The 17,004-nt window shown below is 44.8% G+C and overlaps 1 protein-coding gene and 1 long non-coding RNA gene across 3 annotated transcripts in view; one reads left to right on the forward strand and one right to left on the reverse strand.

Annotated features, from left to right (window-relative positions):
- On the reverse strand, positions 1 to 16,535 carry LOC118238583. Of its 2 annotated transcripts, none has more exons than XR_004769215.1 (3): positions 5,092 to 16,535; positions 3,742 to 4,024; positions 1 to 60 (listed from the first exon to the last, which is right to left on the reverse strand). It is a non-coding gene; the product is annotated as an uncharacterized LOC118238583 (long non-coding RNA). The 2 variants fall into 2 exon arrangements; XR_004769214.1 differs by having other exon boundaries at positions 5,099 to 16,534.
- The window catches only part of Isx (intestine specific homeobox), a 21,548-nt gene continuing 13,338 nt past the window's right edge, over positions 8,795 to 17,004 (forward strand). Inside the window, exon 1 of the mRNA XM_027410575.2 lies at positions 8,795 to 9,197. Within this exon, the coding sequence (XP_027266376.1) occupies positions 8,978 to 9,197 (220 nt within the window). The 5' untranslated portion in view covers positions 8,795 to 8,977. The remainder of the gene's footprint in view (positions 9,198 to 17,004) is intronic.

Genomic DNA, 17,004 nt, shown 5'->3' on the forward strand with positions numbered 1-17,004 from the left:
GGAAATATCCACTCCAATATGGTGTCTTCCCTCTGCATCAGAATCCCAGAAGGGTATTCTCTGGAAGGCAAGATAAACAGAATACAGTCTAAATTAAGGTTTAACCAATCTACATGTGCATCTAATATTCTGTTTTCTACCCATTGTAAGTCTTTTGCCACCTCAGCAGATAGTATTTTCAGACTGTTTAGGTCCTTATCACCTTTAAGGGCCATTTTTAAATCCTTTAAGTCATGTCCTTCTGCCCCAATAATCATCTGTAATTGAGAAATTTCCCCTAATAAGTTCTGAAGAGAATTAAGAGTTTGATAACGATCCCTTCTAATTTGTACCTTTTGAGGTCTGATTCTTTCTAAGTCTATCTTGTAACCTAAATAGTTAATAGAATCTCCTTTTTGTATCTTTTCTGGGGCAATCTGTAACCCCCAACAAGCCAGAACTTCCTTCACCATTTCAAACATACATTCCAAAGTTTCCTTATTAGAATCTGATAAAAGAATGTCATCCATGTAATGATAAACAAGAGATTGTGAAGATTTCTTACGAATTACTTCCAAAGGTTGCTGTACAAAGTGTTGACACAAAGTAGGACTATTTAGCATTCCTTGTGGCAAAACCTTCCACTGATATCTCCTAACTGGCTATGAATTATTAAGAGTTGGTACAGTAAATGCAAATTTCTCTCTATCATTTTCCTGTAACGGTATTGTGAAAAAACAGTCTTTTAGGTCAATGACTATGATAGGCCATCCTTTAGGTATCAAGGAAGGCAACGGCATTCCAGGTTGCAGAGAGCCCACTGGCTGAATTACCTTATTTATGGTTCTCAGGTCTGTCAGCATTCTCCACTTACCTGACTTTTTTTGATAACAAATACAGCAGAATTCCAAGGGCTGGTAGAATCCTCTATTTGTTCAGCCTCTAGCTGTTCCTGAATTAGTCTTTCTAAAGCCTCTAGCTTCTCAGAGGTCATAGATTATTGTCCTACCCAAACAGGTTCATCTGTAAGCCTCTTCAATGGCAGGGCCTTTTGTTCCTCTGAAGGTCTACCATTTGTACCTAGTTTCTGTACAGCCTGGATGATTGGTAACTGTTTTCCATAGCGTCTTACCAGATCTTTTCTACTATCTAAAGATTGTACATAATTTGTATCCAACACTGGAGGAATATTAATCTGAGTATTCCATTGCTGTAAGAGATCACGACCCCAGAGATTTATAGCTATATCTGCCACGTATGGTTTCAGTCTCCCTTTCTGTCCTTCTGGTCCAATGCAGACCATGGAGTGAACACTCTGTCGAACTCTAGATAGAGTTCCTAAAAATTGTACATTCGCCTTTCCTAGAGGCCATTTCTGAGGCCAAGACTTTTGGATAACAATACTCACATCCACCCCAGTTTCTACTAAGCCAGTAATAACTTTATTATTAATTTTCACTTTCAACTGAGGCTTTTTATCATCAATAGAAGTTTGCCAAAATATGCATTTCTCATTTTGTCCATTCAGATTTGATTCTTCATCACTATTCAAACTACCATCTAGAGCAGTATCATTTTCCACAATAGGCAAAGAACTATCTATTCATCATGTGAGAGATTGTCTTCCACTGCTACTGAGAATGACTGGACCTTTCTCGATGTGGCAGCCTTCTTGCAGCCCCCTTGGGGTTTCCCAGCCTTAACGGGTTTCCTTGCATGTCCCTAGTCGATCTACATTCATTGTTCCAGTGTCTGCCCTTACCACATCTTCTACACAATCCAGAAGGCAGTGGCCTTCTGTATGAGGCATTGTTAGGATTCCTTTGTCTACAGTTTTTCTTGATATGTCCCATTCTACCACAGCTGAAACATCTAGGTTCCTGGTGCCTTCGTGGTCTCCTGGGGAAGGCTCTTCCTACCCAATGTTCTGGTTCATAGTAGTAGTAACCTCTAGCCTCTTGGTACCTATGTTGACCTCTGTAAGGTGCTTCTCCTTCCCAAGCCCTTGCATCCTCACCTCTAGAACTTTTAATCTCCTGTTGCCTTTTTAAACCTTTCGAGATGGCTTCTCCTACCCAAGCTCCAGTATCTTGCACATTATAGTCAATGATGGCTGCATGCAAAACCCATTGTTCTAGTGGAGTTGATCTAATCTTTAAAGGCAAAAGTATTCTTTTGCATATTGGGTTTGCATTCTCATAAGCTATTGTATACATAATTGATTGTCTTGTTTCTGGATCTGTTACCTATAATTCTACTGCCCTAGTTATCCTTTGTAAGAAGTCCTGGAACTGGTCTGTAGGTCACTGTTCTATTCTGGTATAATCTTCTAGGCGTTCTCCTGGCTCATGAACTTTATCCCAGGCATTTAATGCTGCTTTCCTGCATAGGGACAGTATACCATCATCATATTCAGCCTGAGCCTGTGGATTAGCATGAATACCCTTACCAAGAATCTTATCTAGAGAGGCTTCATAACTTTCCTTTATGCCTTGACACTCAAGGAGCTTCACCCCTTCACTGACCAATAACTTCCACTGGATTTGGCATGAATTCTCAAGTACAGCTGCCACCAATAGTTCCCAATCTGTGGGCATCACCCTGTTAAAGGTTTTCCGTGAATGTAATAACTGTTTTATGTATGGGCTATGGAGACCATAAGAGACAACTGATTATTTAATATTCTTAAAATCCTTCAGCTGTATAGGTTGCCATCCATAAGCCATCTGTCCCTGAGGGTGTTTCTTAGAAGCTGACTTTTCTACCATGGTAGCTGGGTAGACTAATAGTGTACAAGTAACAACCTTAGAAGAATTGTCATGATACCTGGGTGGACTAGGTGCCTCTGATTAGAGTGATTCTGCCTCTGAGGCATCCCAATGATCTTTAAGCCTAGTAATGATATCCTCATGAAAAGTTTCAATTTCCTGCATCATAAAAGATTCCAAGCATGTTAGTGAATCTGTAAATTGCTCTAACTGCTCCTCTACACATTTTTCTAGGTCTTTAATACGGTCGTCTTTAGACAGCATCTGGATGGTATGGAAACTGCCTTCTAGGTATTGGAGTCTAGATTCTAGGTCATGATTTACTGATTTTGAGTCCTCAGCAATCGACCGTATGGACCTATGTAATCTGTCAGCCCTGTACTGTAAAAACATTCAAATCTAGACTCAAATTTGTGATCTGCCACCTTAGATGCTTCAATAATTGATTGAATGGCATTGTCCAATTCTTCAACCCTATCCTGGGTATTTTGCACTTTTTCATCTAATTTCTGGGTCACAGAGCCTATCTGAGTTTCTAGCTGGCTACAGATATTCTTTAGTTCTTCATGGTCCTCTGACAGCCTAGCCTCTAACGCCTCAGACATGGAGGATCTCTCTGTGTTTACCTTATCATAAATATGTTGCATCTCATCTTGGGTAGCAGACAGCTCTGTCTTTAGCGTATTGGACACAGAGCCAAGCTTATCATCCAATTTCTGTCCCACTTACTGCACAATTGTGGCCTGACCTAATTTGTTCTCCAAAACCTCATTTTGTAAAGCTGTTATTTCCTGCAAGCAGGTGGTGAGGTTATCTTTGTCCCTATTCCTGAGAACTCTGGCTAGGAATGTTATTTGTACCAGCAAGTTAACTGCCATTACTGCATATAGGCCAGTAATTGGCAGATTAGTGTCCTCCTCAAACACTGAATTCATGTAATAAGCAAAAATATTACCAATTTTAGCAAATGATAAATATTCTGTCATGATTTTACCTGATTTCTACTCTTTGACCAGCAGGTGGCGCAGGTGTTCAGTTAGTCTGCCCAGCGTTTGGCAGCGGTCATGGCAGCGGTGGACAGAGGTGGAGAGAAGTCACAAAGGCAGCTGCACTTAGCTTAGTGTATGATCTTGCGACGGCAACCACCGAATGAGGCGTGGCTTTACGGCCACTGCCTGGACCCTGCTGAAAGCCAAGGCCTACTCGGCTTAAGGGCAGGGGGCCTCCGGGCACAGGTAGGCAGAAGTCCGAGCTGGTCCCGTGCACGCAGCTAGAAACTGTGACAGTAAATGTGGGATGTCTGTGAAAGTCTCCCAGCTGGTGGATGGAAGATTCAGAGAGGCTCAGCGGGGATGCACTTGTGGCACAGCGGGTTGGCTGCGAGCCAGGAGCACCTGTGGAGACAGGGCACTTTCCCGGCCTAGGTGCTCGTCCAGGTGGGACCCGAAGGCTGTTCCAAATGGTGCCTAGGTTTACAATATCCGGCTTCCGACAACCAGATAATGTGAGAAATTACCAAGCCAGGTAAAAATACAAGGGAACTTAATAGGGAAAAGCCTTACTTACAGAGTGACCTAGCCAGCTGGCGGGCAGCAGTCTGTACAGCAAGCCAAAGATGAAAGCGAAAGCAGCCCACCACGTAAGCGTCCCTCACTCTACTCTCCCTGACCACGCCCTCACGTGTAATCATGTAATCATGGAGGCCTGAGTTCAGATCCCCAGCAGCCATGTTAAAAGTTGCAATTCCCACACTGTGGAGGTAGATTCAAGAGGGTGCCAGAGACCTGCTGGTTTGTCAATCCAGCCAAATCAGTGAGCTACAGGTTCAATGGCAGACCCTGTCTGAAAACCACCAGACATGGAACACACACACACACACACACACACACACACACACACACACACACACACAGCACACACCAGAAGGGTTTTTTCTTTCCATTTTGGTTTTGTTGGTTTGGTTTGGTTTTTGATTTTTGGTTTATGGAAACAGAGTCTCTTTGCAGCCCTGGCTGTCCTGGAACTCACTATGTAGACCAGGCAGACCTCAAAGGCACAGAGATCTACCTGCCCTGCCTCCCAAGTGCTGAGATTAAAGGTGTGTGCCACCACACCTGGTATGAAAGGGTATTTTATTAGGCTGTCCATGGGCCATGCTCAATCTATAAAAAGGCAAAATCAAGGGAATTCAAAGAAGGAGCTGAGCCAACAGGTATAACAACAATAACCTCTTATCTTTCCTCTCAGTTCATTCACCGTCAAATAAGAGTTTCAGTCAAGAGACTCTAAGGATGACAACCAAGTGAGGGACACAGCTTAGAGCCAGGTTTAGCCCAATACTTACTACTTACTGGTTAACTGTGAAGCTTCTCTTCTACTCCTTCTCTCTGGGATATCTGCTTGATGTAAAAATAGTCTCAATTACACCTAATTGTTGGGGCTATCAAGTGGATTAAAGAGAATGTGAATATTCAGACCTGGCCCAAAGAACACACACCTTGCCTCTCTGTCTTTGTCTCTCTCATGTTACCTTGGCTACTCATAAGTTGGAAGCCCTCCCTTCACCCCTGACTACCTCTGACAAAATGCCAGTTGGTGCTGGAGCAGCTTCAGTGGGACTCTGTCCTTGTACTGTACTATATTGTGTTGTATTGAGAAGGAGAATATTGGACTATTGACTAAGTAAATGTAGAGACTGTTAAACTTTGTTTTCTTTCTGAGAGTTCTTTTGTTCTGGATCACTGCATTGCTAAATAGACTCTTTTGAATTTGTTTGGTTTTTTGTTGCATGTGCACACACACACACACACACACACACACACACACACACACACACACACTTCTGCCTGTGTGGGGGCACACTGTGTGAAGATGATGGATTGTCCTCAGTGGCTCTTCTACCTTGTTAACTGAGGAGGAATCAGCTCACTGATGTGTTTAGTCTTGCTAGGCAGCTTGCTCTGAGGATGTCCTGTCTCTGCTTTCCAAGGCTGGTATCACAAGCGGAAAGCCCCTCCCGCACATCATTTCCAGGCAATCTGGGAATCTGGACTCTGATACTTACATTGGGGCAGCAAGTGCTTTGACCACTGAGCCACCTCCCTGTCCACTTAGATCTTTTGGTAAAAAACAATTTTTTTCCAAAAGTCTTATTTGAAGTCTCAAGTATTTGAAACAGCCCACTTCACTTGGATGGAGCTTGTCTACCTTTATTAGCCTTCAAAGAGTCCCATCCACTTCCAAAGTAAATCAGTATTCTGAACTTCTCTTGGTCTTTGTTCCCAGTTTTTGTAAGCATTCCCATCAGAACCTGAGGCAATTGTCAGGAAGTTGTTTCTTTTAAAAATGCAAACACCACCAAATCTCTAAATGTACACACTGCTTGACATATTTGGTTTGTTTCCCCTTTTTAAAAAAAAGTTTTGAAAACCAAAAATAAAGGGGGTATAAATTTATACAAAGCAAAAAAGAAAATTAGAAGATGCACTTCCTGTTGAGTTGGCTGAAGCATTTAAGTGACTAACTTGTTAGATCCAGTTTAAACTGAACACTACAAAATTTCTTATTAGTATAAATCCATGGATTGTTCTGCATACACATGTACTGACCAGTGGCGTCCAAGGCATGTTTAATTATGAAATAGAAGGAAGGAAAATGCATCTTCAGACACAAGTTAGGAACTCTCCCACCACAAACAATGTTTGATTTGTGAATTGTAGGGTGTCTATTTTATAATTCTGTATTGTGTATGGGACTTAACCTTAACACTTGTTTTTTTGCAGTGTGTGTGAGTGCTTGCATGTGTGGATGGGTACCACATGGGTACAGTACTGGCATAGTCCAGAAGATGGCATCTGATCCCTGCTTGGAGGGGATGGGGTGAAGTTACAAACATGGTTAGACTGGCTACCATGTGGGTGCTGGAAACCAAACTCAGATCCTCTGCAAAAAAAGCAAGTGCACTTAACGCTGAGCCTTCTCCATCTCACCTGGATTGATTGATTGATTGATTGATTGATTGACTGACTGACTGATTGATTGATTGATTGATTGATTCTTATGTGACAGTTAAGTAAGTAGCTCTCTAGAGCATAGTCGTAAAGAAATGATACCATTTCCTTGAAACCAGAAGTGTTGAATTTGGAGACAGCTTCTGGATTTCATTGGCAATTACTTCCTGAGCTCTGTAATAGGCAATAACCTGGAGGTGCAGCCTGTGGGTGTTCCCAACACTTACTTATACAGTTCAGAATAAAACAAAGAAAGTGTATGTCACACTATGCTTCTGTGGCTTAATTAGATCAAAGTGCATAAATTTCATGTAAACAAATCGTCCATCTGTCCGATTACAGTTCATTAACACACGGCTCCTACATATCCTTTACTTAACCCCTGTGAAATATTAACCTGAAGTCAAGATGATGAGAGAGAAGTGAAATGCCATTCAATTTTTCAAACTCAGAAAATAAACATAAAAGAGCACTGGACAGGTTGCTGTCTGTGTGAATTTTCTTCTGGCTCTGAGGAAAGTACCAGGATCCAGTCAGAGGAGCAGTCACATGACTCAGCTGGCCACACAGCAGGAGCAGACATCCCATAACCCACTGTGCCTCTGACTCACGACACTCTTCACTTTGCTCTCACCCCTCCCTTGGAGCCCAGTTGGAAGATGGTGGCTCCAGTCAGAAAATCCCTGCTTCATCAGACTGTCAAGAATGACCCCTAGGTCACTGCAGAACCTCATCTCTCCCAGCTAAACCAGGACCTTTTGCCCTGTTCCTCATCTCAGAGAAGTCCCCCTCTTCCAACTCTTCTTCACACCTCCCTCTGTGTGAAGAGGTATCCATTCTAACCCTGAAATTCACATTCACAGTCGGCTAGGGCACCAGTCGCTCTTTGTGTTGCAGCAACCTGAAACTTCCCAGAGGAATCCTTAAGTCCTTCCTCCCATTCCCTGCACCCCTTTGTCTGAGCCTCAATTTCTCCATGGGCCCCACACAGGTTTTGGGATGCCTTGCATGCTCTAACATTTGCAAGCCAAGGAGCTGACCCTGGCTCACCACGCCCTGGTTCAACTTCTAAGCCTCTGCAAGTCCCATAAACTCTCCTAAGCCTAACTGTGTAAACACATTTTACTGGGCCTGGCCATTCTGCCCCCACCTTCTGCTCCTCTGTTCCACCTGGCCATTTCTCCAGCACCACGTCTCTGCACGGCATCCTGTGTCTATTCTCCAATCCAGCACCTGAATTCCATCCCAACTCCTAGGGTGGGGACTTGTTTCTCTTATCAGCCCGCCTTCCTCCTCGGTTACACATAGTCCTTTGAGGAGAACTCCTGGCAAGACAGAGCAGTAACAGTCAGCTCCGAGCCTGGGGCTTATTGGACCGACAAAGAATCTTTGGGGCTGTCTCCGATACAGGTAAATGGTGACCGAGCAGGGAAGAAATAGAAGAGACCCAAAAGAAGGAGAGGCAGGTAGCTAAGGGGTTTAGTATGTGATTGGAGATCAGGCAGAGAGTAGAATAAAGCCAACAGCAGCCGCGAGACACGGGGGTCTGAGGTCTGTGAAAGAAAACACGGGCCTGGCAGTGACCCAGTGTCACCCTTCCTGAAGATCTAGAGAGGCACAGGTAACCTGGAAGTCTCATTCTGGAGACTGGAAGCTGATGTGCGGAAATCCAGGGAGCAGCTGAGAAGACCCCTCAAGCCACAGGGAAGCTCGGGGCTCACTTGGCCACCTACGGCTTATAGGTGGCACCCCAGCCTCTCAGGGTCTCTCTGGGGCCAGCAGGAAGGGGACACAAGCCAGAGAGAAGACACAGCTGGATGCTGGCTACAAACTTCACCCCACCAACTCTGCTAGCTTTCTCCTTGTTTCTGTTGCCCTTGAGCAGTGATCTCCAGGACCCTTGTCTTGGCTAGTGATTGGAAAAGACGTCACTTCCAAGAAGACCTTCTCTGGTGGCAGCCATAGACCTGCACACACAGGACAAGCACCTGCCAGCTCTTCCGCTGGAAGCTACCTCCCGGTCTTGGAGGTGTACAAGGTCCATGGAAGTCCCTGTGTCCAAGGATTTGTACCCAAATCCCCCAGCTTCAGGATCCTTGATCACCACCACTGTGTGCCCTCTGGGTTCCCAGAAACTCCAGGAAGAAAGTACACCACCCTCTGCTGGCATCACCCTGGGCACACACAGAGTATTCCTTCCAGCAGGCTTCAGGACAGGCCATGGCAGGCCCTATGACCCACAGGAACATGGAGAAGGAGAGTTCAGGGTACAGTGAGGCCCCAGAGAAGCTGGACCTGTCCTTCTCCATTGACGCTATCCTGAGGAAGCCCACAGAGAGAAGAAATATGCCCAGACCACAAAGCATAGGTGGAGAGGACGCCAGGCAGACAGCAACCCCAGGTTCCAAGCTAGAGAGGCCCTCACAGGATCAGCTCCAAGGTAAGTGATTTCTGATCATTTTCTTTTGTTTTGTGGACTCTGGGGAGGCTCTGATGGTCCTTGTGAATCAAACAGGGGAAGGGGGTCTGTGGCATCCAAAGGGATAGTAGGTTCTAGGCCAGAGGCTTTTTAAGCCTTTCAGTCTAAATCAAACTGTGGTATTCAGAATGCAGAAGCTTACCAGCTCAGTCCATTCAAAATGCATGGTCATGGAGCTTATTCTTGTGACCAGACTATGACTAGGAATTGTCAGCCACATTCACCCTGCATTGACAAGGTGGCAGGCACTGCCCTTTCATTTGGGCAAAATTATGGTAACTGGACTGATGAGGAAAGAGGTGGCAATATCACCAAGTTACAAAACTAGAAGTCACAAGTTGAACTCGGCCTGGCATACCCAAACCCTTGCTTCTAGCATATTCTCTCCATGAGTTGAGCTCAGCCTGCATGGCTTCCAGCAGTTGAAGCTTTGCCAGGGTCTGTCTTCACAAGACTCCCCACACCCAAGTCTGAAGCCACCCTAGGGCATGCACCTACATAACAGACCAGATAGTTTTCAGGTTCTTCTTCAAGCCAGCATTCACTCAGGGCAATAGATAGTCCTTGCTGTGGGAGCTAGGATGGCCGGTGTGGGGGAGGGGAGTTCTCTATCCTGCCTTATCCTGCTGTGTGACTTTAGGGAAGTCCCTATCCTCTCTGATCTCAGTTTCACTCTGCGAAGCAGCTCTGTGAAGCATGGGAGTTGGGATGTTGGTGATTGTGAATTCACAAAGGCCATTTAGTCAGAGTCTGTAAGCCTGGAGTATCCCACACCAGACTTTGGTCTTTCCCGTTTTCACCCTTTTTGTCTAAGAAAATGTTAGGCAGGAAACTCAGGGGAGTCCTTAATGGCATTGCCTCCCCACACAGACCCCGGGTCCTAGCCAGTCTCTCCCAGAGGTTCCTTATAGGGGCTGTGCTCAGCTGTAGGCAAAAGAACAATCCAGGAGAGATGCAGCCACCAGCAGCAGGGGAGCTGGCTGGTTCCCTGACAGAAAAGGTCCTTGGGCTCAGCTTTCAGAAGTTCACTGGTGCCTCCCAGACAATTGAGAACTCACAGAAGCCAGTTCATGGGGGCTCTGACCTGGGTCTCTCCTGCTGCAACTGTATAAATGAATACCTTATTCCCTATCACAGTCAGAGAGGAGATGCTACTGAGACTGCTAGCTAAGAGACTGCTATTTCTAGGCTGCCATTGAAGATTCTAACATGTTCCATGTGTATATTTCTGCTAAGCCCAGAGCAGACATCAGAAAGTGCTAGCCAAAATAACAGCCACAGCATTGGAGGGTACCCCAAGACTTCATAGCACTTTCTCCCTTGATCATATATGTGAGCCTTACTTTGAAGAAGGAAAACCCAAAAAAAGGAGAGAAATCACCTATACAAACTGCATAAGCAGTTTAGCACCAGCATTGAGTACCAGAGGCCTAAGGTCATTCATGGGAAGCTATTTCTGGTCATAATTTAAATCCCTATGGTCCTCCTGCTAGAATTCAGTTTTCCCAACCCTTGGAGCAGGTCCCTCTGGCAGTTTATGACTTTGGAGGCTCTCAGATGAAAAGCCACTAAATCAATAGTTCTGAAGTTACTACCACTCTAGCTTCTGATGGTGTCAAAAGTGCTGGTTAACCAGTAGTGTCAGGGCAGAAGGATCTCTCTTCAAATGTGTGCATGTGAGAGAAAAAAAAAAGTAAAGATGGGGAAAGCTGAAGCAGGCACAATGCAAACAGGTTGCCAATGTGGCAGCAAGTACAAAGGTGGCCTGTGGATGTCTGTGGGATATGCGGATACACAGGGCTGGGTACACAAGGGAGGGATTCAAGACACTGACCACTAAGCCCAGACATGGCACCAGTGCATAGGGGACCTTCAACAAATCACTTCTCCCTCTGGGCCTCAATTTCCTCAAAGGCAGCAAGAAAGAACAGGGCTAGATTTCCACAAAGTTCTTCCAAGTTCTCACAGGCCTGACTGATTCAACAATAAACTAGTTGTGGAAAACCATAGGGAAGTCCATGGCAGTCATTTTCCCTAGCAGAGACTTCCTCTGTGAAGAATGTCCAGCCACACTGCCAGGTGGCAAGGAACAGGGTAGCTAGCAGGCAGACCCTGTCAACCACCCTTGCCCCACTCCACCATCTGAGGAGCCCCAAATTCAGCTCAGGATGTGTTGCTGCTGGCCAATTCCCTTAAATTCTGCATTCCGTCCCTCCTCTGAGACAGAACCCCCTCCCACCCAAGGAGGGAAACATCCAAGAACAGCATCAAAGCTTCAGGTCTCTCCCTCACTGTGGCATTTTACATGGTCAGGACTCCATGGAGTGCTGGGAGATACAACCTCCAGAGATGGTTTGAATCTGAAACCTCGCCCACAGGTTCATGTTCTGAGTTCTTGTTCCCCAGTGGGTGACACTATTTTGAGAAACTATGTGGTCTGGCCAGAAGAATTATGCCGCAAAGAGTGGGTCTCTGAAGGATACACTTTGGCCCCAAGTTTCTTTCTCACTCTGCACCTAGCCAATAATGAAGTGAACAGCCCTGATGTTATATCCCCTGTGCTATTCCACCATGCCTCCCCTGGCACAGTGTGCTATAGACCTCCGAAACTATGAACCAGATGGATTTTTCCACTCATCAGGTTGTGGAGTCACAGCTCCACAAAAGTCACCAACACCACCACCACCACCACCAAGGAAGGAGCTTGGATTAGCTGTGGTATTTCAGGTCCCATGTCCAAGATGGTGACACTAGCCACACAAATGAATCTGGCTGTCCAGGGAATTCTTTGAGGAGGCTGGGGCTCCAAGAGGTAAAATGGGGTATTCAAATCTAAAGTTCATGAGGAGCAGAACCAGGCCTGTCATTCAGGCTCCCAGGCCAATTTTGGGTGCTGCCTATCTTGACTTCCTATCAAGGACCAAGGCCCATTCCCCGTCTTCTCATTCTCATGTGGACCCTTATGATGAATGAGTTGGACCCTTTCAGATCTCAGATCAGTAGAAATATCTAAACCTGTCTTCCTATGTAAAAGGATATTGGACCCAACCACCCACTTACTTCTCTTGGGAGGGGCTAGCTGCCTGGAGGGACCTTCCAAAGCCAAGGGAAAACCAGTCAAGAGGAAGTCTCTCTCAATACTGGAGAGAAAAAGGAAATACTGAAAAGGAAGATGTCATCTCTGCCTATCCCTCTGAAATCCTAGCCCCAGGGGAAATGGCAAGCTCAGAAGAGACTAGTCAGTTGGGTAGGCCTGTGTGGATTGGCAGCCTCTGAGAAATCTTGCATTCCTTCCCCTGCTCATGAGCTGTTTGACTCTGTGAAAAAGTGTGTTCCCTGGGCAGGTAAAGGAAATAAAATAAATCAAATCGGAAGCAGTGACTGCCCACATATGGCAAGCTGTGGCCAACCACCAAGAAAGCTCTTACCAAATTCACAATGGAGCAGTGCCAACCTCTGCTCATCCTGTCTGATGGAGCTGGATAGGGGCAGAATGACATTCTGTGTGTTTGAGGAATACCCTACAGCAAGAAACAGCAAAATTGTTTTACCTGCAAAGAATAATGCTGTAATTCTAATCTTTAATGCTGTCTGTCACAATTACTCTACTATGGAGACTGAAAACACCTATAAACAATGTGAAAAGCATAGGTATATTTGTATTCTAATAAAACTTTATTTTAAAAAAGAAGACAGTAGGTTCATTGGTCCTCCTGTTATGGCTGCTCAGCTTCTGTCCCTAACTCATTAGTGGGATATTCAAGGTCCTACACATACCTGCCCTGCCCTCCTTGTCTCTGCATCCATCCTGATCACGCTCTCAGACCCTCTCTTTCTACCCACAAGATGTGTGCTTTTAAACCTTTCCTCCTTCAGATGTGCTTCACCTCCAGTCTTTGCAAACCATGTCTCCTATGATTCTCTCTTCTTCTTCTCCCTCTGGTTAGCTACCTAACCTGTCTCCCATCTGCCAATGCTTCTGACAGTCTGTCTCCATAGTCACAGGAGTCCTCCCTCCCTTCTATTTGTGTGTGTGTGTGTGTGTGTGTGTGTGTGTGTGTGTGTGTGTGTGTGCACATGTGGCATCGAAAGACAGATAGAGAGTCCCTTCTCTTCTGAAGGATACCTATCATTGGATTCATGCCCACCCTAACTTCAAAGTAGTCACATCTTGAGAACCTTAACTTAATTGTATCTACAGAGACTGTTTCCAAATAAAGCCTCAAGGTCTCTCGATTCTGGTCACCTTTATTTTACTCTCGATCCCTTTTATCTTCCCTCCCTTTTCTTCTCTCCTCCCTTCTCTGTTCATTTCATATTAGTGTTTTCCTTCTCCCCTGGAAGAGAATTCCACTCCCTGGAATCAGAGACAGTTGTTCTTCCCTGGACATCTGGAGATGGGGCTTGAGACCAAGGACCACCATGTCAACCACTTTATGATTATTTGCTTTGGCTGGTTGACGAGTGTACTCAGGGACTCCCCTCAAAGCAGACAGAAAAAGGCAGGAAGATTATTTGTTACTGTCGCATGGCTGGGACAGAATGCCTGACGGGAACAGTTTACAAGAAGAAAGATTTATTTGGGCTCATGGTCTCAAAGGAGTTTATCCTTGGTCATCTGTCCCCATGCACTTGGGCATAACACCATGTGTGGAATGAAGAGGTTGTTCACCTCATGGCAGGAAGCAGAGGAAGGGAAGGGACTTAGAACCCTGTATAATCTTCAAAGGCAACAAATACAGTTACCTACTTCCTCTGGCTAGGCCCTACCTCCCAAAGTTACCACAACTTCTCAAAGTAACATAGAAAGGTAGGGACCAACTGTTCAAATCATGACCTGGAATATTCAAACCATAATTGATATGGTGTTGGATGCTGGTACTTCCTCCAAGGGGCACATGGTTTTATCTCCCTGCATTGGATCCTATGAATCCCACATCTGTATCCCCACTACCAGAGCCATAGACTAACTTTGAAAAGGAAAGGTTTTAATTTTGGTTCACGCTTTCCTGGGATTGAGGCTACAATCTGTTGGCCCCGTTGGTCTGGGCCTATGGTGGCACATCAAAGCAGGGGCATATGGCAGGACAAACCATGGTCCTCATAACCAGGAATCAAAAGTGAAAGAGAGGAAAACTTGGGGTCTCCCCCTACCATTCAAGACTACAGCTCCTTCCTGTGAATTGGTCACCTCTTCCTAAAGTTTCAGAACTTCATGAAACCATGGCTCAATGCAAACTGTAGCAAAAGCCACCCCTCTCCTGAAGAAGGCTCCTGAAGGAGGCAATGGTTGGTTTGCAATCTCTGAACTAAGAAGGGAAGAAAGCATCCCAGGAGCTGCTCATAGACCAGATGAGGCCTGAGAGCTGGAAGTAGGCCAGCCCACAATGGGTCTGCTAAGACAGCAAAATATTGTTACTTTGTATTCCAACTGGAATGAGCAATCATTTTGGAGTTGAGAATTCTTTGATTATAATTGACCAAAAAAAAAAAAAAAAAAAGTCTCAGGTGAGCTAAAATGGAGAGGGCTGTGTGAAGCCTTGAAGAAAATTAAACATTCTTCTGCACTGGCCATGGGAAGGCCAAGATCCAAAGCTAGCTTAGTTCATGATGGGAGCCCAGCCCTAACACTACCTAGTCTCTCTAGGTGCTTCTATGCCTTTTGCCTCTTTCTCACTACAAACTAGCACCCTCCAAATGACTTCCAACAGCTTCTGGAATGTCATCCTCCTACAGTGACTGATCCAAGGCTCTCTAAAGTTCCAAGACTAACAGCTCCAAAGGAAGGACTTCCTGGCCAAGGTTCAATAAAATAGCCACATCAAATCAGTCCAGCAAGGCAGAGGCTGTGGCTGGTGGAAGTGCATGTGTTTGGACAGAGTAGAGTTCTTTTCTTATGGATCATTCTTTATTACACTGTTCCATGCTAAGGGGAGGAAATCTTACCTTAAGGATCTTATGAGTCTTCATAGGTCACTTCTAGTCTCCATGTATGGAAGTTTCAAATTTCTTTGAAACAGTATATTCCTATAGAGATTTTTATCCAAATATTCCTGGGAAGGGGGAAGTTGTCACTTGTTGGTGAAAAACAGCTCTTCCCTCTGTTTTCAGAGCCATGTAAATCTGGGTGTGTCTAACCTGGTCATTGCACAATCAGGATTGATTTTAGTAGAAAGGACCATTAAATTCTTCCTGTTATCGGCAGGCAGGATAAATATGGATTCCTTCATGGAACAAAAACAAGTTCTAAGGCACTTTCTGTGTCACACACTCTGGCTACACAGTTTGTGTTGTTCCCTGCACTGTCACAAGCACAGGTTGGGGAATGCTCAAGGTTGAGTGGAGGTGGCATCTGAAGTGTTCATTCATATGCATGTGGCTTCTCAGCACAGAAAAGAGGCATTGTATTGAACTATGACAGCATATAAAACTTATCTGTCACTTTGTTCCTGAAGCCTATGTCTTGGGTTTCATCTCACCAGACCTAAGAATGTCATGGCAGTTGGTCCCCATGACACAGCAGAAATAAGAGCTTGGTGAAGGACATCAGACCTCACAGAGTGGAATGATGAACTCTGTGCAGGAGGGCTTCAGAGAGAAGGTGAATCTGGGATGGTGCTAAGCAGGAGAGGAGAAGAGCCTGCACAGAGTCGCAGGAATAGGAGAGAGAGTGTTGCTTGCAAGGAACAACAAAATTCAGCATGAGTCCCATCTAAATATCACCAAGCAAAGTCACAGGAGACAAAAGAGCAAAGCAGACTGAAAACTAGGCCTTCCCAGACTTTGGCCTTTAAGTATGTACATCAGCATGTTTAAAAGCCATATTTGGAGAATTTAGTTTCCACTGAGGTAGAAGAACGCAGCTGCCTTGGCTAGGGCACCCAGTGAGTTTCGCACACTTCAGTAGGGGACAACTGCCTCTAACAAAAAGGAAAACAAAGATGAAGATGAAAACCATGAGTGTGTGTGTGTGTGTGTGTAGGTGCAGGTGTGTAGGTGTGCAGGTGTGCAGGTGTGCAGGTGTGTGTATGTATGTATATGTTGTATGTGTGGTATGATATGTGTGTGTATGTTGGTGTATGTGTGGTATGTGTGTAATGCATGCATATGTATTTATTGTGGGGTGTAGTAGTAAGCTATATGTGATATATATGTGTGATGTATATGATACGTGTGTGTTTGGTAAGTTTGTGAGGTATGTGTATATACGTGTATGTTTGCATGTATGTTTATAGTGCATGTAGTATATATATGGTACATGTGTGGAGTGTATAAATGTGTGTGTGTATGTGTGTGTATGCATACTATGTGATATATATATATATATATATATATATATGTGTGTGTGTGTGTGTGTGTGTGTGTGTGTGTGTGTGTGCATGGTGTATATGTATGTATGTCATGTGGTATATATGTGTATGTGGTATATGTGTGGTGTGTTTACTGTATCTGTGTGTGAACATATCTGCTGAATTTCTACATATATAGTGTCATGAAAAGGAAGTCACACACATGGAAGATGCTCAGCTACATACAGCCTAGAAGGAATCACTACACCTGTCAGCAAACCAAACCCTAGTGGACTTCTCCAGGGCTTCTTCTCATTTGTCTCTTGCTGTAATCTTTCTTCTCATCCCTTTCCACTGTGCTTTTTTCTTTCTGTTGTCTACTTAACCAAAAAATTGTGTATATTACCAAAAATAGAAATATAGATTAAAACCTACAAGAAAATGTAAATATAGTGTTTCCATCTAGTCATCCAGCTGTG

This window comes from Cricetulus griseus, chromosome 3 (genome assembly GCF_003668045.3).
Source record: "Cricetulus griseus strain 17A/GY chromosome 3, alternate assembly CriGri-PICRH-1.0, whole genome shotgun sequence".
Taxonomy (NCBI): Eukaryota; Metazoa; Chordata; class Mammalia; order Rodentia; family Cricetidae; genus Cricetulus; species Cricetulus griseus.